This window comes from Phalacrocorax carbo, chromosome 6, assembly GCF_963921805.1.
Source record: "Phalacrocorax carbo chromosome 6, bPhaCar2.1, whole genome shotgun sequence".
Taxonomy (NCBI): Eukaryota; Metazoa; Chordata; class Aves; order Suliformes; family Phalacrocoracidae; genus Phalacrocorax; species Phalacrocorax carbo.
The window spans coordinates 54,723,552-54,737,823 of record NC_087518.1 but is presented as its reverse complement, the minus strand read 5'-3'; the positions used below and the strand labels follow the sequence as shown (position 1 = coordinate 54,737,823).

Genomic DNA, 14,272 nt, shown 5'->3' with positions numbered 1-14,272 from the left:
TTTCATGCAAGCAAAGTAACTCTAAACAGTCTTTGATATAAATACTACCAAGTTGAAGTAATTTCTGATAAATTGCCAGCTTTTTCCTCTACCCAAAGTTGTATTATGAAGAGAGGTGTTACTTCCAATTCAGATAATAACCATTTCCGCTCTTTTAGTTTTGAACAAGTTGAGGTAAAAGAGGTATAAACTTTGATCTTTAATTTTTTTTCTGAGTGTTATACCTGTGCAAAGCCAACATTTGTACAGTTGATATGGGGCACAATACACATTTATCAAAGACTGAAATACATAGGATCATGCAGCAAGATGATAAAGCGTGGCAGGTTGCTGAAGCAGGGAGAAAGCAGGGTGACAGCACAGGAGAGATACCTTAAGGTAAGCCCTGCATGTCTTCTCTCGTTTTTGGAGCTTTTTAGTAGGAAAAAAGAAAATCAGAAGTTAGACACATTCTGGAAAGCTTCAGAAATATTAAAAAAAATATTCTGGTGTTTCAAATCCCAAATTTGAACTACAGCCTGGACATTAGTCTAGGTTCTGTCCAGCAATGACTAAAAAATATCACACAGGAAATGTTTTTCCCCAACCTTCATACAGGTGCCCAGATATCTTTGCCCAAACGGTGGGATTTGTGTGAAAAGGTCAAAGGAGAAAATCCCTGTGTGGGCATCTGAGCTGTGTCTGGGAGAACTCTTTTAAGGGCAGCTAGGGATTGTAAATAAAACTACTGCCAAAATAACAGAGTGCATCGAGCTCTCTCTCTAAAGGAGACTGAAAAAAATGTTTTGTTTGTAGCTTGTTGACTAAGCTGACGCAAGGAGGAGGCCGAGATATACAGCATTTCCCCTGAGAAAAAGAGGAATGGCAGTAACACTTGTGATTTGTATTTAAACCACAAAGACATACGGTTTGTCTGAAATGCTGCTCTGAACATCATTCTGGAGAAAACACTTTTTTGTGTTTTAGATATGTGTATCAAGGCATTTTCATAAAGATCAATTATAAGTGATGTTGGCATTTTTAAAAGGCTAAGAAAGTGCTATTATTCTGCAGGAAGCCAGATTAAAATAAAACCCTGCACCTATGCAGAATCCCACTCATTTTATTACATGTTCAGGGTTAAAAGGATCACTGGGTAAACATGCTGATTTGTTACAGTATTTCTGAGAGCTAATGCCCATTTCCCTCACACTAGTTATAACGCATTCCAGATTTTAATAAGGAACACAGCTATGTATTTTAGGACCAGTCAGCTATTGTGAATTATATCTTATTCCCTAAAGAAGGTAATTGCAAAGTTCCACTGTGTATTTACTGCTGTTTTCTCTTACATGTTTATTCCAGAACTATACGCACGCAGGAACAAAGTATAGATTAATATTTCTGAAAGGAAAAAAATAAAAAAACCAAGGGCAATGGTTATCCCAGCAGGAGGAGATGACGGGAGGTGTGTACCTTGTTATAACTCCTTCCAGCAGAGTCTTTTTCACTGGGCCGCAATTCCTGCAGCTGAGCATCCAAAATGTCCACGAGCTGCTCCATCAGCCTCACTGATGAACTAACATCACCAGCGAAGACTGGTCCTTTGGTGTGTTTAGCCAGTTCATTGGCCAGACTAGCAGCATTTTCTCCACTTCTGATCTGAAATGACAATTTATATTATCTCAGCAGGGTCCCTTGTTTTGCTTGCGGCTCCTAATTCCAATTCCCTGTGTACCTTTGTTGTGGTAAAATAACCATTTGCACATACATTGAAATCTGCAACTAATTGAGACCAATAACGTTTTCTTTATCTCAGAAGATTAAAGGTTCTTAGATCCATGACACACAAAAGCAGTTCTTAACAGCCATCAAAACCAGAAACCAGACTGGGACTTTTGGGCTAGATCTTCTATTCATCCCCACTTTTATTTTACTGCCATTATCAGACAGTAAGAAATCTATTTGTTCATACTAGTGCTTGAGGCATTTGAAAGTCAAGTAGCCTGGTACTGACAACAAATTATCCAGTTTTCATAAACTTAGTAATTCTCAGTAGGGAGGGAAAACACAGAAAGTGGCTCTGTGCTCTAATCATACTGTTATTAATGCACTCAGACAAAAATCTATTTATTATTGTATAATTTCTCCTGAACCAAAAAAACTTGCTGTATACCACAGTTTTTGCTGGATGATTTATAATATTTGATTTCTTAAGCAAATATAGGTTTTGTTTTTTGAATACCAGCAAAGCTACTTTGCTTTGAATGGCAATGAAAACACATAATCACAGACTCAATACAAGAACTTAGAGGGAGAGCGTCCCAGAACACACATATGAATCTAACCGTTGGCCAATGCTTCGCGCACAAAGTACACATAACTCCTTCTACTTTAAATGAACAGAGAGTAATAACGATGGCTTCCACAAACTGAATTATTAATGCTCAGCGCCAAAATCCTTAATCACCAGTGTACACCAGATTAAAAGGTTTCAACCAACCTTCTGGGCCAGCTGATTTACCCAGTGTGAGGTGCAGTTGCTAAGATCAGGGCCTTTGGGGTTCCATGTTCCTGTTAAGACCACGCAGAGATACGAGGCAGTTCCTACAACAGATGCAGAAAACTACAGTGAAATGGAAACCATTTTTCTGCGTGCATCCAGGAAATCGGCTACACCGTGCTCCTAAGCAATGTTAAATCTGAATGCTGCTAATGGCAGTAGTTGACAATAATTGACAAAAATGTAAGGAAATAATGTAGATTACAAACAGCAATAAAAAAGTCAGCGAAAAGTACCAGACGTTTTCTGCAAACAAACAAAAAGCCCTTGATTTTTCCTGGAGCTCATCCAGAGGGGAGCTCATAATGAGAAAGGCAGCTGTAAGCGTATTTCACAAGAGTCCTCAAGCAAAGCCCTAAAATTTGACCTGGATTCTCAAAAGCGCATGCGGAAGGTAATTCTGCGGCTACGCTCAAATGCCATTTGCAGATTAAAACCTGACCACTGCCTGTAGATACTGCATTCTCCAAGTAACAAAAAAAAAAACAACACGTGATAAACAGCTTGAGATTAAAAAAAAAAAAATTGACCATGAGAGAGCGGCACATTGCTTTTGAAATGTCTGCTTGAAATCAAGACATATTTTTAAAGGCAATACCTCGTGTTCCTTTGGGGCAAGGGCGTTCAACCATCATTCCCCTTTGTGTCTGAGGCCAGCTAATCCCCCTGGCCTCAGTCGGTTCACAGAATCTTTCTGGCAAAGGGAAAAAACTTGTCACAGGAGGAATTTTGGTTGTGGAAATGGGTGGCGGTGGCTTGGGTCCTTTGCTCCCTTCCTTTGTTCCTCCAGCTAACGTTGTGCTTATGGGACCTTTCTGTGATGCAGTGCTAGTGGTCGACACCGTGGTTTTGTATAGCTCTGCTGAAGAAGTTATTGTCACTGCTGTGGTAGGCACTGCACAGAGAAAATTAGAGTAATAATAAAGTAAGTTACTTCAGAATTATATAAAAAAAAGTCCTTCAAATGTTATTTATGAAGTTTTAAAGGATTCTCTGGTGTCTCTTTTCCTTTATCTTAATATTACTCTTATTGCTATTCTGTGTGCTTATGATATAACTTTGATTTTTTTTCTTTACTCCCAGTTCATTCCAGTATGATGTTTCAGCACATTCTCCAAATAATCTCTGTAATAAAAATTGATAGTTACAGTTCTAAAGGCTGAAAGGCAGTACTAGTGAGTTAGCAGTACATAGCAAACACGCTCAGTGCAATTAAAGATTACTTAATCGCTTTTGCAGAAGGAATAACTCAACAGACAGAATCATTTGAATCAGCGTGCCATAAACAACGCAGTCCAGCTTTAACAACAAAGGCAGTGGGCTGTAACTAACGAGGACATTTTAAAAAAACAAACCCCAAAACTTCAAGTCACCCACTACACACCTTCCAGGAAAATAATTACGCTAACATCTTCCTACCCGGCAGTCATTCTGCTTGAGAGAGCCGCAGCATGCCCGATTAGCTCCAAACAGAAGCAGCACCTAGCATGTACGTGGTGTTCTCATGTTTGAACATTTCGGGCCCTAACATCCTTTTTTGATAACGCAGGTATGAAAACACAACTCGTTCCAGCCAGTGGCAAGTACCTAGTTTAATCTTTTCTGAAACGCTAGGATGGGCTTAGGCCCGGTCACTTCTGCCTGGCACTCGCAGCTGCTCACTCCACTGACCCACGTCGGGAGAGCATCGCGGGGGCTGCCGCGGTCCGGCCCGAGCTACACCACGGTTTTGAGGCCTTGGAGGTAACCCTAGCTAATGCTAGTGGAGATAATAGTCCGGAACGCCTGTTCATCACCTTCAAACGTATATTGAGCAATGGCGAAACAATGCAAGTGAGCAATGTAACAGAAACAGTTATCATTAGTTATTTCCAAATCTTCATTAGGGTTCACAGTGCTTTATTGGCACTTAAAAGCACAGATCCTTGTGCTGAGAATAAATAAACTCAGATCAAGTATTTTTTAAATCCTGGTACAGAAATAAATGAAGCTAATTTTAGGATTAACTTCAGTGAACAAAGTGGCTTCTTTCTTTCCTTTTTTCTTCTTCTGCAAGGCCCTTGAACTCTGACTTACTGGGCAATGCATTTTCTCTAAATTAAATCATAAACAAAAAAAAAAAACAACAAACAAAAGAAAAGCTGCTTCGCTTTCTTTCAGCAGATTTTTTTTTAAGTGTTTTGAATAAGATTAACTTTCAGTAGTTTGGCAGATAACAATTATTTCAAAATCCTTTTTCAATTATATTTCAGTTATATTAGGAGTCTTAAATATGAATTTATCTTTTTACTTTCATATCAATTTAGAGTGGTGTTTTTGAACATCACGATCTGTTTTCAAAGACTAAATGCAAAGATGTGCTTTTCATCCCTCTTTTGCTCCCAAATGAGAAACTTCTTCAGAGGCTGTCTGCTCCTCAGTCTCATTCTTGGCTGCTTGAAACAGTCTATGTAATTGTGCTGAACTCGCGGCGCAGCCAGCTACTCTGAAACCTACTGAAATCCCCAGATCTGTTCTGCAAGTGCTTGCCTGACATCTTGTGAAACTCCTGTAATTTTCTTTTGATCACAATGCATCCAGCATTCTTCTGCTTTCCCAATTAACATTTGTCGAAAGCATTTGCGATCGCTTGCAGAAGTGTCAGGCAACACCTGCTGAATCAGGTCCTGAGGAACCGGGAACTGGTGAGGACGGAGAATGATGCAAGGGACAACCCATTACTACTACCCATCCCCTAACACATTGTGCTAGTTAGTACATATTTAATCACTGAAATGTGTATTAGCATTATTGCAGCTACTATTCAAAACCTATGATGTTTAGGATAGCTTTGTCTCAGGAGCAAAATATCACTGTAGGAATTCGTAACACCTCTCTGAAGTTCAGTAGTGAGGTAACAATTTTCAGAACGTGTTTTGTGCTGCACCCTGAGCTAAAATACCCTGCAGTTATTAGCAGCATTTAGGTAGAATAATTTTAATGCTATCCATTAAAATAAATTTCAAAACATATCACCTGTGATTCAAAAATTACCTGCATAGCGTAGTAGTAGTACATAATTTAGAAATATATTTATAATATCACATTTTATGATAAAGTTTTCAAACCACCTCTCTCACAAAACAACAAAAAAACCCAAATCCTAAGAGATTTTCTCTTGAATTGAACTTTTAAAAAGGAGAGTCAGTATATTTAAGAGCGTACCAGGAAACTTCAGACAGTGCTAGAAGTCTGGGAAAGAAAAAGGCTGAAAAAACAAGAAACAACTGAACTCATCACTTTAAGGAATACATCTAGCGTTTAGAAGGCCGATCAGTTTGTTTTTAATGACCTGTTGGGGAACTTAATCTGCAAGGCCGTTCTCCTGAGCTGTAAGAAGACACATGATAGCTGCCACCACCTGATGTGTCTCGTTCTGAAAGCTGAGGGTGGCGGCATCCGCCGGCTGCCATGCACTGTCTTGCGGAGTGCTTTACTGATATAAGATAATGGCAGTGATGATTAATATGCTGCAACTAAGAAGAAGAACAAACTCCGTGTCAGGGTTATTAACCTATTGTTCCAAGCAGCAGGGGTGAGCCTCTACAAGGCTGGAGATATGTAATTTTTGCCCAGTGCCATAAAAGACTCTTTCACAATGTGAGATTCTATTTTGGACTTTTTGACTAGGCCTGACATGCTGAGGAGAAAACCAAAACCTCTTTTGTCTTCTTCCTTTTTTTTAAGAATAGGTGTGTCTCATTATCAGCTGAACACACAGACTTTGTAAAATTAAAAAAAAAAATAAGAAAAAGAAAAGGGCAATAGAAGTAAATCCAAAGACTCAAGTTGAGGGTAATTAATTTACATTTGTTTCATGCAGTTCCTAACAGCTGATTTAAACAGTTATTCATACTATCTGTTTCTAAAAATGAAGACACCACTGGAGTAAAACTTAACACCTGTTTAACAGTGTGATGTCTATAAAAAACATACCACAATTGCCTAGGACAGCAGGGGAATAAGAACTTTGTTTCCCCAACTGACAGTGAAGAGCAGATTTAGGGAAGGCACACAAGTGACCCAGCATTCTTTGCCAACAGGATTCTATTCTAAGCAAGTATAAAACATGTGTTTTTTTTAAAAAAAAACAAAAACAACAAACCAAACCAAAACAAAAAAAGTCCCCACCAAAAATACAGCTCTGACCTTAGATTTAAAATTATGTTGAAATGCCCAGATGATGAACCACTTCTGAAACTACTAATGGTTCCATTTTCATCTCCGGCATCTAGGTAATTTCAGTAAACATATGCACTTATGGGTCAGGTATTTCAGTGTATTCAGACACATGAAAATCTACGTGCCCACCTTCATTTTCAGAAGGTGTCATACACTGAGCTGCCGTGTAAAACAACGGAGACCAGAAACCTGTGCGAATCCAGATTTCCCTGCCTTCTGCTTATTACCGCTGGGTGCCTGTTTTCACGCTTCAGTGAAGAGCAGGGAAGTCACTAAGACTCACCTAATTACCTATAGGTTCCAGCTATTATGCTAGCCAGTACTCTACTGACCCTGCCAAATCCTATTTAGTTGAAAGTGAAATGTTTACACAGCCATTTATAAATTTGTACCCTGAAAATGATAACAAATATGCCACAAAATTAACAAAATACCTATGATCAAGAAATGTGCTATCTGGTCCCCATTACGTTGCTTTTACTTGCACAACCACTCATTAATCAATCTGTAGTATATCAGATTTGATATAATGGTAAAGATCTAATTTACTTAACGATTTGCCGCATGACTTTGTCGTAGATTCTTGGTTTTATAAAGATTTAGCTGCACTAGTTTCCTATTATTTCAAGCCCTCAGTGATAGTACTTTCCGAGTTTCTGTTCTGTCCACACTCACAACATCCATATTTTCCTGCAGCGATCCAATAAAACTTAATGACGGGTATCATGGTACAAAAGGGGAGACAACTTCAGTTTGAACAGTTTGCACAGTTAGCGCAAATTGGGACGAGGGTAGATGAAATCTCTCCCTAACGCACTAACACAGAACAAAAGGATTTATCTTCTTTTTGTTACCAAGGAAACCTTACAATGTAATGTTCATTTTCACTTTTTAGAGGGAAAATTCCCTTTATTCTTCCTGATCTTTTAACATAAAATTCCTTTAAAAATTCCTATTTCGGCGAGGATTCATTTGTCCCTTGGATACCTCCTTTAGAAAGAATGTAACAGGACACATCCACTAAATTTACCAGGGATATAAAAACTGGTTTGTTTCACATTTGTCATAGTGTTTGGGTTTTTTTTTTTGCAGGGCCTGATATATTTTATTTAATTTCTAAATTAAGGTTTTCATTTTTAAATGTAATTTTTACACTTAACCATAGAAAATGTGCTCTTCTGCAATATCTGAGTGGTACTTGTCAACTGTAGCTCTGAAAACCATTTCTACATCTATGTACTATAAATCCCATCAGAAGACAGAAGAAAAAACAACACATGAAGAATGAGGTTAAGGGGGAAGTTCTACAGGCACCAGACCCCACTGTCAGGGTAAAATAGTAGCCTGACTGCAGCATCTGCAGTTTTAGAAATCTTAAGAGTTCTCCTGAAGATTAAGAAACTAAGGATGCGGGGAGCATGTAACATGGATGTATTGCAAGAGATGAAAATGGCACAGGTTTGCAGCAAGGGCAAAGTCAACATTAGGTTAATTATACCGGTATTGAAGACATTTCAATAGGCAGATTTAAAAAATGAAACAAACATGAAACAAAAAGAGAGAAAAAAGGCAGGTTTGGGGTCATGGATGAGTGCAAGATTTTGGCCCTGGGAGCAAATGTAAACCCTTGAGCTGAAACTGTGACTCAAATGTGACAAAATCATTTTTCATGTAGGAAGACAGACTGTTGTTTTTGAAGCACTCGGTAGCTGGAAGTTATGGTGTAGACAAGAACTGATAGCCAAGACAGATAGATGGGAGGAAAAAAAAAAAAAAAACAAGAAAAGAATCACCATGTGTCTATATATCATTATTGCTCCCACGGCAACAGAGGGAACACAGATTGCTGAGTTTCACACAATGGGCCCAAGTTAACCATTCGAACAGAGAAGGCCACGACTTCCAATTTTGAGGCACTGACCTTGTGACACCATTAAATACTTGATATTAAAGTACCATTGCCAAAGACACTAAGAGAAGGTTCTCGTGTTAGGTGACTTAAAGAATGTTATCCTAACACCTATGTCTTTGAATAGATGATTAAGAAATCTGAGTCTACCACAAAAACCCCAAACCAGAACAAAAGAAACACAAAAATGCCCTTCATCAAATGTGCTGAAAATCTGACCTAATTACATATGAGCTAAAAAAATCCAAATGTGTATTGCACATATAGATCCTTTAACTGTGTAACAATAGAAGGATTGATCTTCAATTTATACAGACTTTATGCTGAAACAAAGAGGAACTGAGAATATAATAGAAATAAAATATAGAGTTAGAAACAGTACAGAATCTCTTCTTGGTTTTATAGCAGTACATCTCAAGGACAATCATATTAGATAATTTTCCTTTAATTTAGTGGTCTTTAACTACAGGCAATTGGCTTAGGCAAAAGAGGAAATGAACTGAAACATATTCTTAGATATGCTATGTACAGATCCATACAAAATTAAAATATTTGGTACTGGCTTTATATAAGGAAAAATACTGTTTGTGAATACATGCATCATATTCAAATAAACCTAGTGTCTTCATATGGTTTATATACTTTAAAAAGGCCATAATCAAAATATATTTACTGGTGTCATAATGCATTTAAAACCCAAGCTCAAAAATCACTCAAAAAATATTCCTTCTCTGTCTTCAGAGGTGAATGGACAAAGAGCTCAGGGGAGAGGCAAACACCCTGCAGTGTGCCCTGGACCCCTTCTCGTCGAGGTGGTTGGAAGAAACCATTTCTCCTCCTGCCTTGCATGCCAGCAAGGAACCCAGGGACATGAAGGGGTGCTGGTGGATGCCCAAATCTCTCTCTGATATTAGATGGGATGTGGCCAATACACATACTGTGACTTAGGATCTTGGAGACTCTCTCATAATAAAACCATCACGAAATGTCTTACTGGAGACCTTTGGTGGTTTACTAAAGCAAAGGAAGGATTCCACAAAGCCTTTTTTTCTCTCCCTGCTCCCCCTTAACACTTTTCCCTCAATGCAATGATTTAAAGATTAGCTTTTGCCACATTCATGGCAGCTGCCTGAGCTGCGAAAGCTACTTAGAGCCTGCACCTCCATTTTCTCCTCTTACTGTTAAAGCTTTGGAGAATTTAAAATGCATCTCCATCTCAGTTAAACCGAATGAAAAGTGACATGCATGAGAAAGTATGAAAATGAAAGCTATAATTTTTTCCTAATTACATAGGTGGGTATGTCTCTGCTAAGAACAGGCCCAAAGCCTCCCTGAGGAATGCACTAGCTTGACGTACAGAGAGCAAAGCTTCCCAGGATGGCTGCCTTTGCAGCCGGAGCTCCGTCCCCAAAAACCTGGAACCTCCTTGAGCCTGGCCATGTATTGCCAGGAGGGTCTGCAGGAGACAGAATGGACAGATCTTCACTTGGCTCTGGAGATCACCAACGTAATGGTTCTAAACTGCCTTGTTCTGTGGTGTCTTACATACTTTTGTGCCTAGGAGAAGATATATGTATGTTGATAGAGTTGTGTGCGCACTGTGGTTTGCACTGCTGTGCATGAATCAGCTTCACTGAAGCACAATAGCTACTTTTCACATGGAGAAGCCACTAATACTGCTTCTTTGAAGTAGAAAAAAGGGCTGCTAAACATGGATACCAGTTAGATGAGAGAAGTGAAGTGTTACCTTCATTGCTGAAGCAGCTTATCAACATTCTGTTCCTTGCTGCATGCACCTTCTGCCACGGAGCATTGCTCTTGGTATTTACTCTCCCCTGCAGATGCTAATATGCAGCTGTGCCTGTTCATGTCATTTTTAGGGATTTCTGAGACCTAAAGACCTCCATTTTTCTTTCCTTTTTTGGCAGTTAGTGTCTTTACTTTTAAGTAGTTGTTCTAACTTCAAATAAGCAGAACTGCAATTGTAATAGATTTACCAAGAAACTTGCTAAAAAGAGGTTGGATAATCTTGTCTAACCTGGCATTAGAAACTCTGAAAACAGGGCTGGAGAAAAATATGTATGCTTGGTACTGCACATTAACCCCATACATCTCCTCTGGGACCTCCCAGCACACATCACTTTCAAGTGCTGGCGCCAACAAGTTAAAAGGTCTGCACGTATGTTGTAATCAATTCAGAAGTCAGGTAACACCAAATGGACGGGAACAGGCTTCTGGCTCAGCATGAATGAACTCAAACTTACTTCAGCTATAGAAAGTCAAACTGACGGATGGTATAAAGTGAAAGAAACAATTCCCCAACTCATTCTCAAACACAGAAAAGCTAAACACTTGTATATATATAAAAAAAAGAAGAATAGTACAAGCTTGTAAACCAAGTAAAGTAACACTCTCTTCATAGGTGGTGCAAATTTGCCTTGCATCAATGTAATGTACTGCTCAGCACAGGCACACAAACAACCCCTCCATGCCTTTCTGCCAAGAGCTAGGTCTAAGACCGAAGATAGTTATCTGAATGGAAGTACAAAGAGATTAAAAATGAGGAATACCAAATTCTTACCTTGGGCAGGATCAGGTGGGCCAAACTCCAAAGAATATCGCAGAATGAAGTTGTTATTCCACACGTACAGCTGGTTGTCTCTGGGGTTGTAATCCACGGCAGCGATGTACTGGTACTGGTTGGGGAAAGGGACATCCACGTGCTCACCTCTGCTTAACCTGGTGTTGTAGATATAATCGATGGCATTCTTGCCGGTCTCGCTCTCATTGTCCTGATACACTGACCGCACTACATACAGGACACCACATATCATGAAAGCATTGGATGCTGCTCGCTTGTCATAGGTCGTTTCCCAGGTGGCTTCGAAACGCAGGGTGTAGGGGTTCAGCTGGCTAATTACTATCATCCCGTTGTTTTGCTCTGTAGCATAAATTACCCATAAGCCATTTTCATCAACTGCCAAGTCAATATCAGTCTTCCCTCCCCATCGGTATGGAGAGGTGTCATGGTAATTAGCATAATTGATTATGGCCTCTCCGCTTTTAATTCTAGTCCTCAAGTCGAATTTTACTATGTTCCTAGTTCTTTCCTTGTTAAAAAAGACAGCGCCATCATACACTACAAATCCAGTACCATCCACTCGATTTGGGAGTTTATATGTTGTCTGCTGGCGTCCATTTTGGAAGTCCTCTAAAGAAGCATATTCTATCAAAGTATCGGTGCGATATGGAGTCCACGGCATGAAGTATATTTTATCTGCAGCCTGGAGAGGATCTTTGCACCAAGCACCTGCTTTTTGTTCAGCTTCATATAAATACGGTGAGTCCACAATTGCTTTCAACGTCCCCGGGCAAACAAAAACTAACAGTCACAGAGAGAAGTAAGACAAGAATTACGTCAAATTAAGACTGTCTCATAATAAAAAGAAAAAAAAAGAAAAAAAAAAGGTAGGTAAATCATAATGACTGTGTCAGGAAGAAAAAAAATCAATTTAATTGGCACTAGATTATACCTTATGTTATATTTAATGCAATTATCACCCTTTATCATCCACTTTTCTTAAAGTTACCATGTTCTTGCTGTACCAGTATGGAAAGTGGATGGGAACTGTTTTCACTAGTACAGACCAAGGCTCAATGGCATACACAGACAGCTGAAAATGTAGAGCTACTCTTGCATTTTCGTCTTAGACTTTTAGTGAGTACGCATTAACGCTCCAGAGCTTTTAACTGGTGTGCAGCAGTGCGCTAGGTCATTTCAGTCCAAAAAAAAAATCACATCGCCTTGTTTAGAACTTTAAGAAGTGGTGAGGCTGAAAAAGGAGGTGCCTCGATTAAAAATAAAGGAACAAAACAAATCATCAGGTATATAGAGAAAGCAATTAGGAGCAGAGAAAACAAAACACAACCAAAGCAATGAATGAAACAGACCAGGAAACCCTGTAACCATGGCATGCTATGGAGAGGGTTCTGGAAGCCAGGCAAGATGACACTTGATTAACAAGAATTTACCCAAGGGTGAGAGAAAGAGAGGGAAAGAAAGACAAAGAGAAAGGGAGAGAAAAAAGCAAGGGAGTCTTCCCTCCAGCCCAAGTATTTCAGACACTATACCCCGCCACCTACTTTAAGCAGCCAAGTCACTTTATTGCAAACAGTCGACTTCTTTATGAGGTGTACTTATGAGATCCTGCTGATTATCATAATATAAGAGTGTTGTGGGGAGGGGAAGGGAAGAGGTTAACATCCATAAGGCACATAACAAGGAGCTGGGGTTTGGACTGTATACGTTATTTACCTTTTTGCTCCACTTCTATTTTAAGCATCGGAAGAAAAATAAAAAAGTGCAAGGAAAAAAGAAAGAAGATTAACATAAATTGACTATTAATCTAAAGATTAAATTAGTAACAGACGCTAAATATAGGGAGAATAAGAACTGCACTATATTGGATAAAGAGAAACAGACAACAGGAAAACCTAGCAGGAGAGAGATTCTACGGTTACACAAGTGAACATGGATCAATCATTTTAGTAGATTAAGGAGGCAATACAGATATGTTGGCATGTAGTTTCACTTAGTGAACCTGAATAAATAATGAATGACTTTACTAATGCATGCTATACATACTCCTTCTCAAAGCATAATGCTATCAAGTTGGTTTTTAAGTGACACATGGATTTATCATATATGTGCGAGTGCACATATGCATATTATATCAATTAGATAATTATAAATCCAAAAGGCAGTATATTAATTATATAGGTTTGTATGTGTGCTTATTAAACCTTCCCCCATCTTTGTCCCAGACATCCCTCTGCTTTTCTTTCTTGTAAAGAAAGCAGCTTGCATCCTTTAGCTCTCCTTAGGCTTTGTTTTATTTTTTGTTCCTGAATGTTAATCTTGAGAACTTTTGTCACTTCTTAGTCTATAACTGCAAAATCAGACTAGAAGGAATAAGTAAAAACATCTAGAAAAAAAGAAGCAAAAGCACAGTAAGCAAGAGGAAAAGAGAAGAAAAAAATTAACATTTAGCTCATTCAGATATTCTCCAGCATCATCGATTAAGCCCGAAACAGCAAGCTAGTATGCAAGGACAGTCATACTAAGTGTTTAAAACAAATATCCATCCTGCCACTGTACATGGAAAATATAAACCGAACCCGATTAGCAAAGTTATATTACTATAGCAGTTTTTCCCCAAGGAAGTTTTAAGGAACATGTTACAGGAAGACGTATAGCTGAAGTCCAGCTAGTAAATAGCTTTCCAATAATTATTTGCAATAAAATCTACTTCATATACTCAGTAGCCTTTAAAGTATGCTCCCTTAGTTTCATAAAATGACCTGGAAAATGACAGATGTACCAATCTGTGTAACAGTAGCTGCAGATACCAAGGAAGTGTATCAAAACTATTTGCACAGCTATTACATTTTCAGTATTACGGTATTATTCCAAAGAATGTATTTGTACGTTTCATATAAAGTTTTGGATTTTCAGTTTCATTTAACAAAATTACGTATGATTATTTTTGGGGAATGGTATTGGCTGAGCCAATCTAGAGTTTCTTCAGGGAACAATTCCA

General features: G+C 38.7%; 1 protein-coding gene across 15 annotated transcripts in view; it reads right to left on the bottom strand.

Moving 5' to 3' along the window:
* ADGRL2 (adhesion G protein-coupled receptor L2) overlaps positions 1-14,272 on the bottom strand; it is a 162,125-nt gene that overhangs the window by 33,789 nt on the left and 114,064 nt on the right. For 11 of the 15 annotated variants that reach the window (XM_064455387.1, XM_064455391.1, XM_064455389.1 and 8 more), the window contains 5 exons: positions 11,254-12,054; positions 3,141-3,437; positions 2,483-2,586; positions 1,456-1,641; positions 373-411 (listed from right to left, as the gene is read on the bottom strand). In XM_064455387.1, coding sequence (XP_064311457.1) covers positions 373-411; positions 1,456-1,641; positions 2,483-2,586; positions 3,141-3,437; positions 11,254-12,054 — 1,427 coding nt within the window. The remainder of the gene's footprint in view (positions 1-372; positions 412-1,455; positions 1,642-2,482; positions 2,587-3,140; positions 3,438-11,253; positions 12,055-14,272) is intronic. The other 4 variants (XM_064455390.1, XM_064455393.1, XM_064455399.1 and 1 more) reach the window with 1 other exon arrangement.